This window comes from Nannobrachium achirus (genome assembly GCF_963921795.1).
Source record: "Nannobrachium achirus genome assembly, chromosome: 24".
NCBI classification, from domain to species: domain Eukaryota; kingdom Metazoa; phylum Chordata; class Actinopteri; order Myctophiformes; family Myctophidae; genus Nannobrachium; species Nannobrachium achirus.
The window spans coordinates 47,142,421-47,164,224 of NC_137831.1; the positions used below are offsets into that span (position 1 = coordinate 47,142,421).

The 21,804-nt window shown below is 42.1% G+C and overlaps 1 protein-coding gene across 1 annotated transcript in view; it reads left to right on the forward strand.

Annotated features, from left to right (window-relative positions):
• Positions 1-273: 273 nt before the first annotated feature.
• Positions 274-21,804, forward strand: part of acp2 (acid phosphatase 2, lysosomal) — a 43,950-nt gene continuing 22,419 nt past the window's right edge. Inside the window, exons 1-7 of the mRNA XM_080720839.1 lie at positions 274-528; positions 12,909-13,004; positions 14,765-14,851; positions 16,307-16,367; positions 16,502-16,593; positions 17,828-17,926; positions 18,978-19,067. Of these exons, the coding sequence (XP_080576965.1) occupies positions 451-528; positions 12,909-13,004; positions 14,765-14,851; positions 16,307-16,367; positions 16,502-16,593; positions 17,828-17,926; positions 18,978-19,067 (603 nt within the window). The 5' untranslated portion in view covers positions 274-450. The remainder of the gene's footprint in view (positions 529-12,908; positions 13,005-14,764; positions 14,852-16,306; positions 16,368-16,501; positions 16,594-17,827; positions 17,927-18,977; positions 19,068-21,804) is intronic.

A 21,804-nucleotide genomic window follows, 5' to 3' on the forward strand; every position in this document is an offset into this window, starting at 1 on the left:
GACTTGGACTGAGTAGAAAAAAAGTGTGATATTTTATCGTGAACATTAGTGAGGACCTATTATATGAAGACAGGTTGAAAAGTGGTGTGAACTACTCCTTTAAGTGTTATAATAATTCAGTCCCAATTTCCCCCAGTGTGACGCCCCTGTCGCTGGTCTTATTCATAGCTCTTATTTTGAAGTCAGGCTAGCGGAAGTACAGTTGCTATTTAAGTTAACGTGACGCTGCTGAGGCTGCTCTCTCCAGTTAGTAGTCCACTGAGAGGAGGAAGCGCTGCTCAAACAATAACTGTTTACTGTTAGCTCGTCTTGTGTGTTCACTGTAGCCGTCTTGCGGTTTAATGGTGGGTGCCTGTGGTTCCTCGCTGTAGCTGTGTGTGTGTGCACTGTGTATGTATGGGCAGATAGACGGACAGAGGTCTTGTCAAGCTTAGACAACAACCAGCAACGATGTTGTCCAACGCGGTGCTCCTGCTGGTGGGCTTGGGTTGCGTGTCTGCCGAGAGAACGCTATCTTACGTGACAGTGGTGAGTTAAAATGTTAAACTTTCCTTCTTAACGTTAACCGCTTTCACCCTGGCCTACCAAAAGTGTATTTCTCTTTTCTGCCCATAATTCCGAAGGTTCATTAATCCGAATTTAGTTAGGGTTACTCAGGTTAAGGTTAGAGTTGGGCATCGTATCCTTAACAAATTCGGACAAATGAACCTTCGGAACAATGCCATGGCACTCTTTGCGATTTTCCGAAACATTTCCAATTTTTTTCTGAAATATAAAATAGGGAAGTGGTTAGATCGATATAGGCTACTTCTCACATGCTGACAACATACTGCATATTGAAGTAAATGGAGGCTACTTGTAATGAGAAAGATGAGGTAAGGCAGCGTGCATATAGCTTCTGGTCCAACAGACCCAACCACAGACCAGTCAGGTGACTGTCACTGTCTTACTATGTGCTGACAGTGTAATGAATTATGATCAAGCCATATTTGTTTGGTAAATCCTTAAATAAATAACTCTGATTCATGTGCAAACAACTTGTAGTTGGCTTGAGGTTATTGCAGTCCTTAATAATCCATGCATGCATGTGTTTTAATGGATGTTTTCACCATCCTCATAGCCTATTGAACCAGCATCGAAAAACACAACAGGTGCTGTTCACATATTAATGAAAATAAAACACTTCTAGTGTACCACCCTTTTCTATTTTATTAAACTTAAATTAACTTAAAGGTACACTAGGTAACGTTAACTGTATATTATCCTGTATCCTATGGATGCCTTCTCTCTCATTGGATGACATTTGTATTCCAATCTGAAAATGTATGTTCTGTTGACACAAGAGCTGGATCCCTGTTACTGAAGAAACACTGTAGTAGTATATAGCGATGATTACTATGGGAATATAGAGCTATTACAACATAATATCACCTACACATCTCATCTCAGAGTAGATGACAGAATACAGCATCTTGCAATGGGCCTGGTGTACAAGATACACTACACCACAAAGATAGCCATGTACCTGACAAAATACTTTATAAACGTTAAGGACGTCCACAATTACAACACCAGAGGCAGCGCCACAGATCACGTTCAACCAAGAGCCAAATCAAACAAAGGGTCAAACTCGTTCTCCTGCTATACCACCAATATGTGGAACGCCTATACCGAAGGCGTTAGAGAAGTGTAGATCCCTAACATCCTTTAAATCACCCTGAAAAACCACTTACAGGCGACACCCTCTCGTAACTGGTAAAAACAAACCTAGCCCAGCCTTACCCTCCCCCTGACCCTTCTATTGTAAATATCTACTGTATATATTTTTTGCACGTTTTTTTCCTTTTTCATGTCTTCAAAACATCAAGTATTGAAGACATTCATGAATGCTGGCAGCAATGTTATCATAAGAGGCACTGAAGACTTTTCCAAGTGAAATAACTATTTAGGAATAGGCCTACACATTAGTCCAGACTAATTCAGAGGTTAGTCATGCTACTAGTATAGTACAGGGGTTCCCAAACCTTTTTGTCTCAGGGCACCCCATGAATATTTTTTTAATCCGAGGCACCCCTACGTTATAATTTTCACTCTCAGCACCTTATATTTATAGCATATCGTCGTTGTCAGGTGGAAACCTTGTATGTCCAAAACCGTTTTGTATTTATCATCTATAAAATGTACTAAACTAGTGAAAACAGCAGATCTACAAGCACACAACGCCTCGCATCGCGAGGCGTTGTGTGCTTGTAGATTGTCTTGTATGATGAAGCAGGGCTTTGCTTTACCAAAAGATGTACACATTTGAAACTTGGAGATACAAGGTTTCTCCCCGACAGTGACGATATTTTAGTGATTATGTTGCGAGGAAAACATTGAGATAATAGCCATTTTGGTTAGAACTGACTGAAAACAAATTTGTACTTCAAGTTTAAAATGATACTAAATATTTGTTCAAGTGTCCAAATAAATTCCAAATATTATCAAATTATCTCGCGGCACCCCTGGACTGCCGGCAAGGCACCCCAGGGTGCCCCGTCACCCACTTTGAAAACCCCTGTACTAATAGTACTAGCCCTTACCCGTTCAAAGATATGAGCTCCAAAATGATGTGCAGTGTGTGGGTTATGGGATGTGCACTGTGCATACAGTATATGAGGGATGGAAAGTAACTTTAACTGGTGCTTGCATGATAATATGTAGGAGCATCAATGTAAGAAATACCCGTTTCGTTTAATGGCTACCCCCCCCCCCCCCCCCCCCCCCAGCCCGCCCACCCGCCTGCGCACACACCCGCCTGCCTGCACACACACACACACACACACACACACACACACACACACACACACACACACACACACACACACACACACACACACACACACACACACACACACACACAGAGAGAGCTGGTTAAACATGTTGCCTCATGCTAGATGCAGAATAGATGTGCCTCATGCTAGATGCAGAATAGATAGTAGATACACCATAAAAATGCTAATATACAGTATATGATTTGTGAAAGTGACAAACGGGCTTCACAGTTATGTTAGGTGTGTTCATATGCTAATGGTGATGCGATTTCAGATCAATTGCTCCAGCCACTGAGGAGAAACGCTGTTTCAGACAGACAGACAGACAGACAGACAGACAGACATTCGCAAAATTATAGTATAGATAGTAGGCGGCGGCAGTGGCTCAGGGATAGAATTGCAGGATGGAGAACTGGAAGGTTCACACAGTTTGATCCCGGGCTGTTGTTGGACCCGTGCAGCAGAATCCAGACACGTGTACACAGTCATTTTGTTAAGCCTTTTGCACGAGTAGCTGATTATCACCAGGGCACTAATGATGTTCTAATGATCACTTGATGTTCTGAGATCACCCTCTTGACGTCTGTTTAGTGTGTTGGCTATAGAATGCACACTAATCCGGGTGTGGAAGAGGGAACTATTTGCTGATGTCAGATGAAAACTTTGGATTGTCACTTGTTCAGGTGTATTATTAGAAACAGGGAAAAGGAGTTAACAGGATCCGAGGCAAATGTCAGTTCTTCTCAAACGGTGTGCCATGAGACAAGTCCAGGTGTTCCTTTGGATTATATAATTAATATGCACATCGAAAAACAAGAGATTCGATAACAAAGTGCAATATGTCTTTTATTTTCTTGAAATTATTCTTTTACAAAGGACGCAATCATTCAAATAATATTGTTTGTTCATGCGTTTGTCCATCCGTCTTTCATCGACTTCAGATGCATTCCACTTGATCTACTGGCTGGTGGAGAATGCTTTGCGACTTGGTGTGAGATTCATGTCCTGCATGGTCTCTGTGACCCAAAGAGAATACCGTGGACACTAGGTGATTAACGACCTTTGGCAAGGCAGGTGCTGAATCAGCGATAACACCAGGAATCGTCTCCTCGTGGGGGAGGATAGTGTAGAACAGGGGTTCCCAAACTTTTTTGTCTCAGGGCACCCCATTCATATTTTTTTTAATCCGAGGCACCCCCATTATAATTTTCATTCCCAGCATATCGTCGTTGTCGGGTGGAAACCGTTTGTCCAAAACCGTTCGTTTTGTATTTATCATCTATAAAATGTACTAAACTAGTGAAAACAGCAGATCTACAAGCACACAACGCCTTGGGTTGTGTGCTTGTAGATCGGCTGTTTTCACTAGTTTTGTGCAACAGTCTTGTATGATGAAGCAGGGCTATATTTGACCAAAAGACGTACCGGTAGCCTACACATTTGAAACTTGGAGATACAAGGTTTCTGCCCGACAGTGACGATATTTTAATGATAATGTTGCGATGAAAACGTTGAGATAATAGCCATTTTGGTTAGAACTGACTGAAAATAACTTTGTACTTCAAGTTTAAAATGATACTAAATATTTTTTTAAGTGTCCAAATGAATTCCAAATACTATCAAATGATCTCGCGGCACCCCTGGACTGCCGTCGCGGCACCCCAGGGTGCCCCGTCACCCACTTTGAAAACCCCTGGTGTAGAATAGATAAATGGGACAGTCAAGTGCTTTTCCTCTCTGAAGACCTCTCAAAACATTCTCACAGGCTGCATTAAACACTTAAATCCTATATACTAAAGCAGGGGTCCCCAAACGTTTTTGTCTCAGGGTGTCTATGAATATTATTTTAATCCGAGGCACCCCTACATTATAATTTTCACTCCCAGCACCTTATATTTATAGCATATCGTCGTTGTCGGGTGGAAACCTTGTATGTCCACAACCGTTCGTTTTGTATTTATCATCTATAAAATGTACTAAACTAGTGAAAACCTTGTGTGCTTGCAGATCTGCTGTTTTCACTAGTTTTGTGCAACAGTCTTGAATGATGAAGCAGGGCAAACACAGGTGCGGATATACAGATGATTATCAGAGTGGTTTCCTGAAAGCAGCCACGTTATTTACGATTCTTCGAAACCATGACCTGACCTACTGTACTAAGATCTCTATAGCCTATCTGTCCTCGCTGTCTATCAGTTGGCTACATAAACAGAACATTGTGCAATGTCAGGCTAGGTGCTTCAGATGATAACATTTGCATGTTATTCCAGATAATTTAACGTCCGCACGGAGCGGAACAGAATACTTCTCGTGTCATGACATTAGCTTGACCTGTTTCAGTTTGTTGTTTGAATAGCAGTCTGACTTTTGCAGACACACACTGACACTGAGTATTTGAATTGGGCAGAAAGTCGATAGTCTGTATCAGTGGTTCTCTGTATCAGTGGTTCTCAACCTTTTCAGGCCACGACCCCCCAACATAAAATAATCATATTTTAACTGGGGTGGGGACCCCCCCACCCTGACGAGCACTAAGAGTTGAGGCATTACATTTTGTATATCACGGTTCTATTGTGAAAATAGCATATCTAAATGAGGCGTTGTGAGTAGATCGGCTGTTTTCACAGTTTCTGCCTAATATTTGACAATTTGGCCAATGTTTAATATGTAATCATAGAGATTACAAATTAGAGACCGTAAAGTCCTTACATTTTCACTTTAGAAATGTGCAGATAGCCGCCAGATACCCTCTATACACTTAAAACTTTATGTTGGTTTGTTTACTGTTGAGTGAGAAAACAACATTGCACATTAGGCTAATCATCTGGGGACCCCCCCCAAAATAATTTGGGGATCACCCTGGGGGTTCCGACCCACAGGTTGAAACCACTGGTGTGTGTGTGTGTGTGTGTGTGTGTGTGTGTGTGTGTGTGTGTGTGTGTGTGTGTGTGTGTGTGTGTGTGTGTGTGTGTGTGTGTGTGTGTGTGTGTGTGTGTGTGTGTGTGTGTGTGTGTGTGTGTGTGTGTGTGTGTGTGTGTGTGTGTGTGTGTGTGTGTGTGTGTACAACGGTCAAGTTCCAACACTATTGTATTCAGTTCCCCAATAACTAACAGTGGGACAAGTTATGGTCTGCTTCCAGTTGCATTAAACCCATTTTGAACGGGTACACATTATTGTGTATCATTATTTTATGCTTTAACTATTGAAAAATAGCAGATATACAAGCTCGCAGCGCAGCACCGAGTGCCGCGCTGCGAGCTTGTAGATCTGCTATTTTTGAAAAATTTAGAAAATTAGAATTTTGACCCGATTCTATAAGTGTCTTTTGAATCCTTCTAAGATTTTTTTCTGGCTAGCCATTGTCAAATAAAATGTCCTTTTCACTTAACTGGAGCTCAGTTAGTCTGTTCTTGAGAGACTACTATGTCAGTGGTTCTCAAACCATTTCATGTGAAGGACCCCCAAAATGATATGTATTTGGCCACAGACCCCCATCTCAAAATATTTAGTTCCAGGGACCCCCCGGAAGCAAAATTTGAGTTACAAACGTTCGCTTTGAAAATACATATATTCAAAGATTTGCACACATTTTCACGACTTTTTCAAAAATAGCAGATCTACAAGCTCGCAGTGCGGCACTCGGTGCCGCGCTGTGAGCTTGTATATCTGCTATTTTTCACTGGTTAAAGCATTCAATAATTCTAGGCCTAAATGGGTTTTAATGCAGTCTGAGACTGGTGTGAGATTCTTCTACTTTAGAAGAGTCTGTTTTTGTCTATTGGAAGAACGGTGTCTCTCATGTTGGTTGCCCTGACTGAACTCTCCCACTCAAACTAGAGGCCTGTCCATACTTTGACTGAAACCGCCGTTTTCGGTCAAAAGGTCCTTTTCTACCATAAAATGATATCCCTCGGGACTTCTGAAAAGCATTGGACCGAACAAGAGTTCGGAAATTTGCACGTCGGAAAACACAACTCACCGAACATTTCGGTCGAAGAATGGAGAGGCCTTTACTCTGTGAATAAAAAGCCCTTGAGAACAAGACGACTCTAAACAGAATCCCTCTCACTGGACCTCGAGGGATGTTTCTCCTTGAGGAGATGAGGACGTTTTTTTCAGTTAATCACGTTCCAGTTGTTATTAACACATCGGACGCCCACGTGGTTTTGATGTCTTAATTTGCTGGTGCCCATGGCAACACGTCAAACGCGTCATTTTACCTACCGGCGAGAGTACTGGCGAGAAAAGTAATCCGAGTAAATGTAATCCGAGTATGTCCTGTTTATTTCGCCAAAATCTTTTCTTTCAGTCAGGACCGTTTTTTATCATTTCTAAGCCACAGTGTTTGTGTTACGGCATGTAGAAGAGGCTGCCGTTTTGAGAAAAAAATGAAAAAAGGAAGAGAATCCGGAGAAAACAGCATTTTTGTGCAGCCGCTAAACAGGAAGTCAACGAGACACACAGCGCGTCCGGATGACGTAATTGCGTGCTGCATGTTGGGAAATGGAGTTTGTTTCATCACCGCGGTAGCCAAGTGCAGTAGCTACAGTACAGTATAGTTTACTGTACAACGCGTCAAATGCGTCGTGGGCCTCCAGCGACATCAAAGAAATTGACTTGTAGACACCACGTGGGCATCCGATGTGTTAAAGGGATATTCCACTTTCAACAGGGAGCAGTGGAAGGGCCTCTCTCCACATACACACCCATTGTAACTTCAAACTTCATTTTAACCATGATAGATTCATTAAAAACACCCATTATTTTTTCTGGTGACTCATACTACCCTCCTAATACGTGAGCAGGCCGTGTTTTTTCGATAACGTTTTTCATTTATTTCATTTATTTTTAAGAAATTATTTAAAAAAAAAGTTATCGAAAAAACACGGCCTGCTCACATATTAGGAGGGTAGTATGAGTCACCAGAAAAAAAATAATGGGTGTTTTTAATGAATCTATCATGGTTAAAATGGAGTTTGAAGTTACAATGGGTGTGTGTGGGGAGAGGCCCTGGGCCTGGAGGGCCTGGTGACATTTACATCAAATATCTAAATATTGAATCAAGCAAATTGAAATCTGTTCAGGGTAATTTTATGACTCCCTCATCCTGAGGCGTCTTTTTAGTTATGACACACTGCTCTTACTCCTAGTGTTTTTCCTTAGAAAGCTTGCAGTTGAAACCTAACCGTATTTCAGTTGTAAACAAGCCCAAGGCGCTCCTTAGCTCAGTGGTTCTCAACCTTTTCAGGCTGGGACCTAATCATATTTTAACTGGGGACCCCACAAAAGAATCATATTTTAACTATTTTAATTGGGGACCCCCCAAAATAAACATATTTTAACTCTGGACCCCCCACCCTGACGAGCATTAAGAGTTGAGTCATTACATTTTGTATAACACGGTTCTATTGTGAAAATAGCCGAGCTCACAACGCCTCGCAACGTGAGGCGTTGTGAGCATGTAGATTGGCTATTTTCACAATTTCTGCCTTTTAATATTCGACAATTTGGCCAATGTTTAATTTGTCATTTTAGAGGTATTAAAAGGTCCTTAAATTGTCTCTTTAGAAATGCGCAGATACCCTCTATATACACTTAAACTTTATGTTGGTTTGTTTACTGTTGAGTGAGAAAACAATGTTGCACATTAACACATATGGTGCCAACCCCGAGTTTCCCGAGTTTGATTTCAAATAGACCGCTGTGCCAACCCCGAGTTTCCCGAGTTTGGCCTTAATTACTTAATTAGGTTAATTAGACTCTCATCCATCTTGTGACACAGTTTGGTGCTTCTGTGATAAAAAATAAGTCAGAAATCACATATTCAACAAGTAATGTGACCAAAAACAAAGACAAATGCTTCCCATGAAGCACAATATTGCTAAACCATGGCTCAAATGGCTCAAATATGAAATTCATAATAACTTGCTATGACGAAATGCCTTTCCAGTGCGTCCAGGCCATAGAGTATATATAAAAGGTCCAGGCTAGTCAATTTCACCTTTATTCCACACGATGGCGCCATTGTCAGATTAGTGTACCCCCTGCTGAAGTGAAACCAATGTAGCCTACTGAAGCCACCAAGCCAGGGTGTGTGTTTGTGACACACAAACTTGTGATCATCATCACCCACCAACAACTCTAGTCTGCCTGCCCATCGTTACATTATTCTGCAGCTTCATCATCATCATCACATCAAACAAACGAGTGGGTCGCTGTAATTTCTACTTCACCATCAAAGATGGCGACGCTGCGCTACAACAGCAGCGGGACTATCCATTTTACTCATCATCATCATTATCATGATCACCGTTTGAGCGCTGCTCAATCAACTCCAACGGTGCAGACTGCTCCAAACGGCAAACGGTGATGGTTCGCTGGGTAAGTGGCTCAAACGTGCTGGCTGCGGTGCCGCCGCCGCGTCGCCAGGCCGGTTCTCCCCGTCCCCGATCAACTCCAAACGGGCAGGCTTCTCCAAGCGGCGTCGCGGTGCCGGGCCGGTTCGGTTCTCTAGACGCCGATCAACTCCAAGCGGGCAGGCTTCTCCAAGCGGCGTCGCGGTGCCGGGCCGGTTCGGTTCTCTAGACGCCGATCAACTCCAAGCGGGCAGGCTCTTCGAAACGGTGACGCGGAGCCGGGCCGGTTCGGTTCCAAACGCCGTGATACGGCTCCTTCGCGGGTCGCCGTCAAGTCGTCCTGGTCAACGTACCACGATGTCCCGATCACGCACCGCGATGTCCCGGTCCTCACGCTGCTTAGCCGTCGGCCGGACCGATTGTCCGCACGCCGTGATGTCCTGGTTCCTCCTGGTCCACTCCAAACGATTGTGGTTCATCATCACCTCAGTAACCTTACCTCAGTAACTAAAAACCTGCCCACGCTAGCCGGAACAGCGGCCCGTCGGGATAGTGAGCGGACCCCCACAAGAATTAGTCGGTCGCGGTGACAAACAACATATTCTTCCTCATCATCATCATCATCATCATCACAACAACAACAACACACTCAAGCACACAACGCATCGCATGGGGAGGCGTTGTGTAGTCCCCTGACTGACTCGGTGAAGAGTGGAAACCACAGCGAGATCGAAGGCACACATCCCACTCCCAGAGACCCAGACCACAACTTTACAGTGAGTTTGTATTTTATATATATATAGCCTATATAATCGTCAGATGAATCAATTTATTTTTTATAATCTATAAATCTAATCTATTTTTTTCCTCCCATCTGGGAGGGGGAGAGAGAGAGAGGGCTGGAGGGATAAATAAATGTGTGTGTGTGTGTGTGTGTGTGTGTGTGTGTGTGTGTGTGTGTGTGTGTGTGTGTGTGTGTGTGTGTGTGTGTGTGTGTGTGTGTGTGTGTGTGTGTGTGTGTGTGTGTGTGTGTGTGTGTGTGTGTGTGTGTGTGTGTGTGTGTGTGTGTGTGTGTGTGTGTGTGTGTGAGTGAGAAAGAGAGAGAGAAAGAAAGAAAGAAAGAAAGAAAGAAAGAGAGGGAGGGAGGAGATGGAGGGATAGCAAGGAAATGTAGGCTAGTGTGTGTATAACTGTATGTTCCCCATTTTCAACTGTTTTTTATTGTATTTGTGATACTTGCTTTGGCAATGTAAACGTATGTTTTCTCATGCCAATAAAGCTCCATTGAATTGACTTGTGTGTGTGAGAGAGAGGGTTAGAGAGAAATGTATGTATGTGTGAGTGAGTGAGAGAGAGAGAGTGTGAGTGTGAGTGTGTGTGTGTGTGTGAGTGAGAGAGAGAGAGTGTGAGTGTGTGTGTGTGTGTGTGTGAGTGAGAGAGAGAGAGTGTGTGTGTGTGTGTGTGTGTGTGTGTGTGTGTGTGCGTGCGTGCGTGCGCGTGCGTGCGTGACACATTGTATTGTATTGTAAATGGATTTTATTTTTCTATATTTATAGGTAGTGGTTCGTGCAGAGGAGCCTACTAACTTCCCTTTGGAGACCTTGGCCTGCTGTTTCTGACCGGCCTCATCTCAACTCACACGTGCACGCACGCAGCCTCTGAACTGTGAACATGCACACGCACACGAGCACGCATGCAGACTCTGAACTGTGAACGTGCACACGTACAGGCGCACGCATGCACGCGCGCACACACACAATGTGAGAAACAATGTGAACAAGCCAGAGAAACACTGAACTAGCAAGAATACACTTGATTGAAAACGGTAAAGAAACAAAATAAAAAACACTTATTTGTCTTATTCTTTTGTATTTCTTTGAAGGAAAAATACTGTAAATACAATATTGAAGTCATTGAAATCAAAGCTAAAAAGATCAAGTGAGTTTTCAGCCTGATACAGTATCATTCACTAAAAGCTGTTTTTCTCAAAACAAGGTCTAAAAAGGGGTCATTTTTGGCCGCTTTTTTTTTTTTGTCTGGCCGATAAATACAGAAGCGAACATCATAGAAACATGGTTCTTGGACCGGGTGAAACTAGAGAATCTCTTCTTTCATTCGATGTGTTGTGTGATTTTGTCACGATAAAACTGAATGCGGAGGCTGTCTTCGAAGTTGGTCAAAAACATGGCAAGAGCACAGTACAGACAGAAATAAGCCATGGCAACAGATGTGTTAAGTTAATCATCTGGGGACCCCCCAAAATAATTTGGGGACCCCCCCTGGGGGTCCTGACCCCTAAGGTTAGCTTGGGGGAGGTAAACGCAACTTCCCATAGAAAGGAGATGTTATTGACTTTCCCCTTTTCTCCTTTGTACATATAGTGTTTTTTATTTGTTGATGACATATATTATTATTTATTTATTCTATGTTGATGAATTGAATACATAGGACCACAATGGAAACAAGTCCCCAGGACCTTTTTGTGTTCATCACTTTAGCCTGACTGTACTTGCTGTTTACATCTCTGACTAATAAAGTATTCCATCAATGACAAAAGCTGTCAGTTGACAAACGCTTGATTTATTACGGTCCCACCAGTATGTTATGACACTGTGGTGTGGACGAGCAAAACTAGGCATTAGGTTGACCGCTTTCACTGCCGCTCACTCAGCCCCTGTTTTAACTACGTAGTATTAATTATTTCAGTATAGGAGTGTAGTAACAATGCTATTATAAACAATTATATAGCTAAATATATACATAGTTAATTAATAACCTTTTTTTTATCAATCTAGTTATATTCTCTATCCCTTTCTCTCTGGTATTTTTAGACAAGGAATTTTGTCCTATTGTTTTATTTCACGGTCTGGGCAGTTTTATCGATATAATAAAATATTTTATGAAAGCAACAATAGTTGTGGCCACAATGTCATCACAGTATCGGAGAGGCTGTTATTGTTGGAGGATGCGGGATTTTGCGGGGCCGCTGGTTTTATTTTGACTGGTAACATGTCATTAGGTTGAACACCTTTTGGATCGACCACCAAACTCTAACCCAAACCCTAATCTTAACCTCAGTAAAACTATGCCTAACTCTAACCCTAACCCTAAAGTTAACCTCAGTAACCGTGACGCGGGTGATTATCTAACCTGCCGACGCTCGTGGGTGATTATCTAACCTGCCGACGCTGTCCGACCCAACGGGAGTTCGACCTATGGGGCAGTCCCATTTTGACCGCCTGGTCCCGAGCGGTATTTAAATAATGCCGTGCCTTAAGATTTGCATTGGGTCCTGCGGGTGCCATTGGGTCCTGCGGGTGGCATTGGGTCCTGCGGGTGGCATTGCCGCGGGGTCCCGCTCCCGATGCAGGTGTATCGACAACATCAAAGTGTTTCATCAAAATATATCGTCGTCGTCGGGTGAAAACCTTGTATGTCCAAAACTGTTCGTTTTGCATTTATCATTTTAAAAAATGATTTAAACTAGTGAAAACAGACAATCTACAAGCACACAACGCCCGTTGTGTGCTTGTAGATCTGCTGTTTTCACTACTTTTGTGCGACAGCCTTGTATGATGATGCAGGGCTCTACTTTGCGAAAAAATGTACACATTTGAAACTTGGAGATAGGAGGTTTCTTCCCGACGGTGACGATATTGTGATATTAGATTTTGACATGGGCAAAATCAGTTTGCTTCTTTTTCTTGACACCGAAATGATCCTCTGTTTCCCTCCCCAGCTGTTCCGTCACGGTGACAGGTCACCAGTCAAAGCCTACCCCACCGATGAACACCAAGAGAGTGCCTGGCCACAAGGATTTGGACAACTGTCTCAGGTCAGAAACACAGGGTTCCCACGGTCATGAAATTCCTGGAAATATTTTGAAATTAGATTTTTTTTTTCCAGTACTGGAAAGGTTTTGGAATTGATCAAGGGTCCTGGAAGGTCCTGGAAAAAAATAGCTATGCATTGTCTTTGGTTATTGATTTTGTTACCGCTGAAATGACAAATTAAACATGGGCCAAATTGTCAAATATTAGAGGCAGAAATTGTGAAAATAGCAGATCTACATGCTCACAACGCCTCGCGTTGCGAGGCGTTGTGAGCATGTAGATCTGCTATTTTCACAATAGAAACGTGTTATGCAAAATTCCTCAACTCTTAGTGCTCGTCAGGGTGGCGGGTTCCCCAGTTAAAAGATGACTATTTTGGGGGTCACTGGCCTGAAAAGGTTGAGAACCACTGGCAAACACTACCTGTCTTTGGGCATTGCGCATAGGAGTAAGCGGCCTGTTATTGAGCTGAATTATTGTTATATAGTCCTGGAAATTGGGTTAAATATTCTGGAAAAGTTTTGGAAAGGTTTTGGAAATGAATTGGTAAAAATGTGTGGGAACCCTGGAAATAAACGGGCATGGGAGCACGGTGGCGCAGTGTTTAGTGATTCGCCTCACAGCTAGAAGGTCCTGGGTTCGATTCCCGCCGGGGGACGCTGTGGGTGCTGGGGGTGTGTTTCTCCCTCCGCGTCATCAGCGCCCACACCCTAGGTGGGGTTGGCGATAGGGCCTTTCTGTGTGGAGTTTGCATGTTCTCCCCGTGTCTCCTAGGGTTGATACCCTCACAAAAACATGCAGTGATCCTGGTCTCAATAATGCCTCCCCCTGGCCAGCCGGGGTGCCTGATGGAGGTGAAAGGAACTGGTTGGAATAACGTGTTCCTTCCACGCGCTACGTCCATACCAGGGAAATCTCCACTGTCAGGTGAAAAGAAGCAACTTGGACTCCTCATGTATAGAAGGAAGCATGAGGTCAGTCCGTTGTCTCCCCAGGCGCGGCAGAGGGAGAGCAGAGCCCAGGATTACATAGGCAATTGGCAGTGGGTGAAAAAAATGGGTTACAACATTGTGGGATTAAAATTTATAAAAAAAGAAACAAGCCAGGCGAGCATCAGTTTACAGTTTAGGCATTTAGCAGACGCTTTTAATCCAAAACGACTTACAACAAGCAGGTTAATACATCACTATAATAAGTAAGATAATATGTCAGTACATCAACAACAATATAACAAATGCATAGGAATATCAATCTAGAAAAACAATAACATAGGTAGACCATGCACCTAATCAGTAAAAAAAAAAACTTTTCTAAAAACCTAAAAATGCTAACTAGCTTCCTGTATGGTCATTGAGTGTTACAGTAGTGCTATGGGTTTAGGTGGAGTCTGAAGAGGTGAGTCTTCAGTCCACGGCCGAAGCTAGGGAGTGAGTCTGTTGTTCTAAGTGCGACAGGGAGTTTATTCCACAGTTTGGGGGCCAGGAGGGCAAACTGTCTCGGACGAGTGGATTTTTGTCCTGGGGTTTTTAGAGAGGGTTCTGTCAGCATCCCTGTGTTGGCTGATCTGAGTGAACGGGTGGGGTTGTAGGGGTTGATCAGGTTATGGAGGTATGGCGAGCATCAGCATGCGAAACGCCCCACCCAAACCCCACCCCGACTCATTGCATATTCATTTACAGGCAGGCATTCACAGAGCCCCGTTTGACTTCAATCAATTCCTTTTCTCTTGTTGAGTGTGTTGTTTTGTGTCCTGTATGCGTAGGAGGGGATGAGGCAGCACCTTGAGCTTGGCCAGTTTCTCCGAAACCGCTACAACGGTTTCCTCAGTGAAGCCTATGAGCGACATGAGGTATGACACGCAAGGATAGGAAGTCCTTCCTCACTGTTGTCTTCTTGCCTTCTTTTCGTTTCCGATTGCACCCAAAATACTGATTTACCTAGGGGTTGGCCTTAACCCATTTAGGCCTAGAATTATTGAATGCCTTAACCAGTGAAAAATAGCAGATATACAAGCTCACAGCAAATCTTTGAATATGAGTATTTTCAAAGCGAACGTTTGTAACTCAAATTTCGCTTCTGGGGGGTCCCTGGAACTAAATATTTTGAGATGCGGGTCCGTGGCCAATCATTTTGGGGGTCCTTCACATGAAAAGGTTTGAGAACCACTGACATAGTAGTCTCTCAAGAACAGACTAACTGAGCTCCAGTTAAGTGAAAGGGACCTTTTCTTTGACGATGTCAAAGAAACGATTCTTTGAATGTCAGCCAGATTGCTGACATTCAAAAGACACTTATAGAATCGGGTCAAAATTCTAATTTTCACGATTTTTCAAAAATAGCAGATCTACAAGCTCGCTGTGAGCGTGTATATCTGCTATTTTTCAATAGTTAAAGCATAAAATAATGATACACAATAATGTGTACCCGTAAGTAACAGTGGTTCTATACCAGCAGTTATTTATTTGTTTTTCTTTATTTATTTGTTACGTTGTCATTTGATTTTAATGCATTTAAAGTGCAGATTGATTTGCCAACTGTACTCTTGAAATAGCTATACCCTGGCGAAAAGATTGATTTACAGAGACAATTGCAATGTCATTGACTTATTTTTTTTTTATTACACAATCTTCTTAGCCAGCATTGACTAAATTATTCAGTTATCATCTACAGTATCATTTGAATGACTTTGGAGAAAATGCTGTAGATAATGTTTATAATGTCCTTGCCTTTTTCTCAAAACATGGGGACAAGCAGTAGCACAGACCGTAACGGAAGCCTAGGAAGTGAGTGCTACAGTTTATTGCAGGGGTCTTCAACAGGGGGTCCGGGACCCCTAGGGGGTCCTCAGAGTTACTACAGGGGGTCCTCCAAATATTTGTGTGATAGAAACGTTTTTTCCCTCTTTTCTTTTATATATATTAACCACTTGAACCCTAATGTCCATATCCTGAGAACTTTAGCGAGGCGTTGTGAGCTTGTAGATCGGCTATTTTCGGCAAAGAGGTTTGGTCAGGTGTAGAGGGGAAAAAAGAGCAGACTAAGTATAGAAAGAAAGGTCAAGTTTAAGTATTGACGGTTCAAGTGGTTACATATCTGATAACACAAATTGACATGAACACAAAACACACTGATGATTGTGCTGTCAAACGATGAAACTATTTGGAATCTACAAAAAGGTTGAGTGGGGGTCCCTGCTTCATCTCTCTCTCAACTAAGGGGTCCTTGGCCTGAAAACGTTGAAGACCCCTGGTTTATTGCATCTGTAAAGTTAAAAACTCATTGAATGAATTGTTTCTCTCCTCAGATATCAGTCCGTAGTACAGACTACGATCGGACCCTGATGAGCGCAGAGTCCAACCTGGCAGGTCTGAACCCTATTCACTTCTTTCATCATCTTTCTCCTTGTCCTTCTCTTCTTCTAGAACTTTGTCTCACTGTTACATCCTCATTTTGTGTGCCTCTTTTTAACTGTATATTTGTTATTATCATAATCTCCTAGGACTGTATCCACCCAGCAGCGGGCAGGTCTTCAATCCGGACTTGAAGTGGCAGCCGATACCTGTACACACAGTACCACAAGACCAAGAGAGGGTAGTGTGTGTGTGTGTGTGTGTGTGTGTGTGTGTGTGTGTGTGTGTGTGTGTGTGTGTGTGTGTGTGTGTGTGTGTGTGTGTGTGTGTGTGTGTGTGTGTGTGTGTGTGTGTGTGTGTGTGTGTGTGTGTGTGTGTGTGTGTGTGTGTGTGTGTGTGTGTGTGTCATTTCTAATGAGTGCCACTGCCAATGTCTCCAGATAACGGCACTCAAAACACATGATCCTCCTTTTTGTTTACTTTAACGGTAACCTAGCAACAGCAACTGTGGTAACATAGCAGTTTTATTTCCCATCGCTTTGTAATGATAAATACTACTTATTAACTGTGGTATAGTTGCAATAATACACTTGAGGAAGGGCAACACTATTGGATAGGGGGGAATAAAGCACTGGAGCATCTCGGACAATGAATTGTCTTTTTTTTATGTACAAGGTGCCAAGTACAGTATGTATTAGTGACTAACATTTCAATGAAGAGTGCATCTGGGCTTCTGTGATGTACCGGATCTGCCGTTAACAATTTGATATGCGATGTTACTCCATAGTCCATTCCCTTTCTTCAATACTATTGGATATTGCCCTTTGTCTTGTGCTAGCCTCTAGCTAGCGTATTAGTCAGTGCTGCTATCACACGGTATAGCACTTCCTCTGGTCTATTATTGCTTAATTCACAGCATGGTAACACAGTTGAAGATAAAGTTAGAAAATGTTTGACTCACTTCTTTTGGCTAAAGGTACTACACCCTATGTAGCTCTCTCTCTGGTTCCTTCTGTTCATTTGTCATCATCTGCATGCGTCTCTAGGGCTGTCACGATCATGACATTTTACATGACGATTAAATGTCACTCAAATAATTGCGATTAACGATTTAATTGTGTTTCTGTCGTTGACATTTACATTTCTGTTTGGCTTTTAGGCTTTGAAGTTGCACATGGTAGATATGACACAAACTAAATATACAAAGAAATTACTGACATATTTGACAACTTCATTTATTGATAGTGGAAATAGCCGATCTACAAGCTCACAACGTGTCGCATCGGGGCGCGTTGTGAGCTTGTAGATCTGCTATTTCCACTATTTTTTACTTAAAAAAAAGTATCTGAACATTTTTCAACATGGAAATGATTATGACGATTATGAAAAATAATCACGATTATGTCAAATAATTAGATTAGATGATTATGTAATAATTATGACAGTCCAATGCGTCTCTCATTGTCTCTCTCCAGTTGCTGTCCTTCCCGATGGGAAAGTGTCCCCGATACAAGCAGCTGATGAACGAGACGGAACACACCGAGGAGTTCCTCAATATGACCAACACCTACCAGGTTCGCCTCTCCAATGATTGTACACACAAAGACACAATATCAGACAATGAAATGTTTTCTATAATACATTTTTTATTTTTAATGATGAGATCATCCTTTGAGCTGAAGCAAAAGTTAAAAGCCTTTTATTTCCAGATTTCTGTGTGAATTAGACTATTTTTTTTCTTTTTTTAACTACAGTTCCCTTTGGTTTCTACAGTTCTAATGGTTGCTATTTTTTTTACCCAGTATGGTGTCCTTAATCTGAGGGATTACCAGCACAAAATGTCATTCAGGCACTTGTCTACAGCAGGAGTTCCCAAACTTTTTTGTCTCAGGGCACCCCATAAATATTTTTTTTTAATCCGAGGCACCCCTACATTATAATTTTCACTCCCAGCACTTCATATTTATAGCATATCATCGTTTTGAAAACCTTATATGTCCAAAATGGTTCATTTTGTATTTATCATCTATAAAATGTACTAAACTAGTGAAAACAGCAGATCTACAAGCACACACCTCGCATCGCGAGGCGTTGTGCGACAGTCTTGTATGATGAAGCAGGGCCTTGCTTTACCAAAAGACGTACACATTTGAAACTTGGAGATACGAGGTTTCTGCCCGACAGTGACGATATTTTAGTGATTATGTTGCGAGGAAAACGTTGAGATAATAGCCATTTTGGTTAGAACTGACTGAAAATAACTTTGTAGACTACTTCAAGTTGAGACTAAATATTTTTTCAAGTGTCCAAATAAATTCCAAATATTATCAAATGATCTCGTGGCACCCCTGGACTGCCATCGCGGCACCCCAAGGTGCACCGTCACCCACTTTGAAAACCCCTGCTGTAGATGGCAAGGGCAGCATACATACATACAGTACGTTGATCTGTATGCTGCCCTTGCCAACAAAATAAAAGTGCCTGATGGACGTTTCCGCATATGCTGGTAATCCCATAGACTGTTAAATCAATGTTCTAGACCGAACACCCGGTAACACATGCCTTGAAGAGACTTGAGCGGTGCTGGCATCCTCTTTAAGTTAACATTGTCCCTTTTCTTCTCAGGACTTCATAGAGATGGTGAAGAATAACACAGGGCTGAAGAATGCTACGGTGGAGTCAGTGTGGAGTGTGTATGACACACTCTTCTGTGAGGTGAGGACACACGTTTGTGCACCACACACAAAATGGGGGAAACATTCTATGTCCATGTATCGATATATCGCCCAGCCTTACTTTCCGGTTCCAATCTATTCAATGATGTTTTTAGTCACCTGTTAATACGTGTCATTGGTTAAATATTTATAAAACCACAGAAAGGAAAATACTTTCTAAAATGTTCAGAAATATTAAATGTTCAGAAATATTGAAAATAGCAGAACTGCAAACTCACAATGCATCACATCGTAACACGTTGTGAGCTTTTAGATTGGATATTTACATTACTCGTGTGTGACATAGAAAACATGTTATACCTGTTCAAGGAGATTCAAGGTTTTGCCCTTGACGTAGGGGTGTCGCACCAACTTCTGGGCCCTGGGTACAAGGATTCACTGCGAGCTTGCAGTGAATTTTAGTTACAAACATTCGCTTAAAAAAATACATATATTCAAAGATTTGCCTTTGCATTTTCGCGACTTTTCAAAAATGGCAGATCTACAAGCTCACAGCGCGGCACTCAGTGCTGCGCTGTGAGCTTGTAGATCTGCTATTTTTCAATAACTAAAGTATAAACTGTGACGGCCCTGCCCTGATGGCAACAATATACTCTAGTCATAGACTGCCAAGTAGAAAGTCATCTGCTCGATGGAAGCCCGAGAGTAGCAAAATAAGGAAGTGGAAGAAACAGACTAAACGTGTTTCTTTGAAAGGTTTTCATTGGGTTTCACTGGTCTTCTGTTCCTTAAATAAATGTTATCTCGACACAGAGGATCACATTTAGCTTCCTAGACACCTGCAGTTTGAAATGGGTTTGAACCCATCCTATCCTCTAAGCTGTATTTCTATTTCTTTTTTGTTATTTAGATGATATGCTCTTAAAGGGATATTTCACTTTCAAAAAAACTTTTGGTAATTTTATCGTCTAATCAGGCTTTTATGAATACCCTGAACAGTTTTTAATTTGCTTGATTCAATATTTAGATATTTGATGTAAATGTTATCAGGCCCTCCAGGCCCAGGGCCTCTCCCCATACACACCCATTGTAACTTCAAGCTCCATTTTAACCATGATAGATAGATAGATTCAATAACCTTTTTCATTTATTTTTAATAATTATCTTTTGTATTTCATTTTTTCCATTACATTTTTTCATTGAAGAGAAAAAATCATTGCAACTTAAAGGCATACCATGTAACTTTCCCAAGTAGTGGTAGTGGTCACTAGCGGTATTGCAGGTACCGGTATTATACACAGTATGCCAAAAATACAACTTGGATGCATACATTATATGTCAAGGTTTACACATTAGCTCCCCAATAAGCTTTGATAGGAAGACAACCAATAAAGCTAGCATTTGAAAAACAAACAAAGCAAATACAAAAAAGGGAAAATAATTATGGGGGAGGATAAGCCTAGCTGGAGCTAGACTTCATCCCCACACATGTTAAATCCTATGGTTAAAACATGGAGGGGATCTATACGCAGAGTTAGCTGCATAGTATATAGGCTGGCCCCAGGCTAACTCAGCGCCGTTACCGAGTTATGTGCCGTTATGGACAGAATAGTAAATATTCGTCCCCCCGACTTTCGGCGGGGGGATAGCTACAAGCTAAGCTACCATTCATAAACATTGAAAGTTTGGGGGAATGGTGCATCGCCGCGGTATTGACTCAGAGAACACAATATGATTGCAAATGTAAGAGTAGCCCAGAGTCAATAACAATGTCTTTAGGAGATTCGGATGTATTCAAATTCAAATACTTGTGAATGAACACACACACAAAGGGCTGCTGAATAAACAGGACGGTCGTCAGAGGGCTACTGCTACAACATCCTTTGACCAGCGTTGCTATCCATCGTATACATTGACTAAATTCTATACCAACGTATGGTATGCACTTGCACTAAAAGTACAACAATGACAAAGAGCAAGTATTTTTTACAAACTTACCAGTTCAAAAGAAAAAAAAGAAAAAGAGCCGGTTTCCAATCAGTGGGGAAGTTTTTTTCTTTCCTCAACTTTTGCCACCTCTCGTGTATATGAAGAAGATAAATCCGTGATTTCTGCCGTAGCTGGTCATATTCTTTTTGTTTTTGAATATAGTCCTGTGTTTTTTTCCTTTTCGTGGGTGGAGGATTAGTTCCAGGGCGCTCGGGTTTTTTCGGCTGTTGCTTCTCCATAGTTCAGCTCCAGAATAACTACAACCAGGCCAGCCTGTGCTAGCGTAATGGGCTGATGTTATTTGCAAAGCCTCTAGTTACTTCCGGAGAACACACGCTGTGATTGGCCAGAAGTATGATCCGGGACAAGGCGGATACGGATTCAGATGCAGTTGACGTCATTTTGGCGCGAGATCCGGTCCCCGGCAAGGATCGCAGTTTACATATATAGAGAAGGCTTTACAGGCTGAAATTCACGGAGCGGATCTTCTAAAACTTTTGTGATTTAATAGTTAGGACAATTTTAAGATTTGTTTTATAAAAAAAGTTACATAGTACAACTTTAAGTGTTAACAAAGATTTTCCTTCTTTTTTTCTCTTTTTTCAAGAGACCGTCAAGTCGCATACAAAAAACTTTAGAAGACAATCGTAGCCAATCAGGAGGGAATATGGGAAATGGGACAGATCCATGTTGATGACATGACTTATAGAGATACTGTATACCACTTTGCATGATTTTAGGGCAAAATCTGTAGGAGCAGTGTCCAAAAATGCGTTTTGCAAAAAATC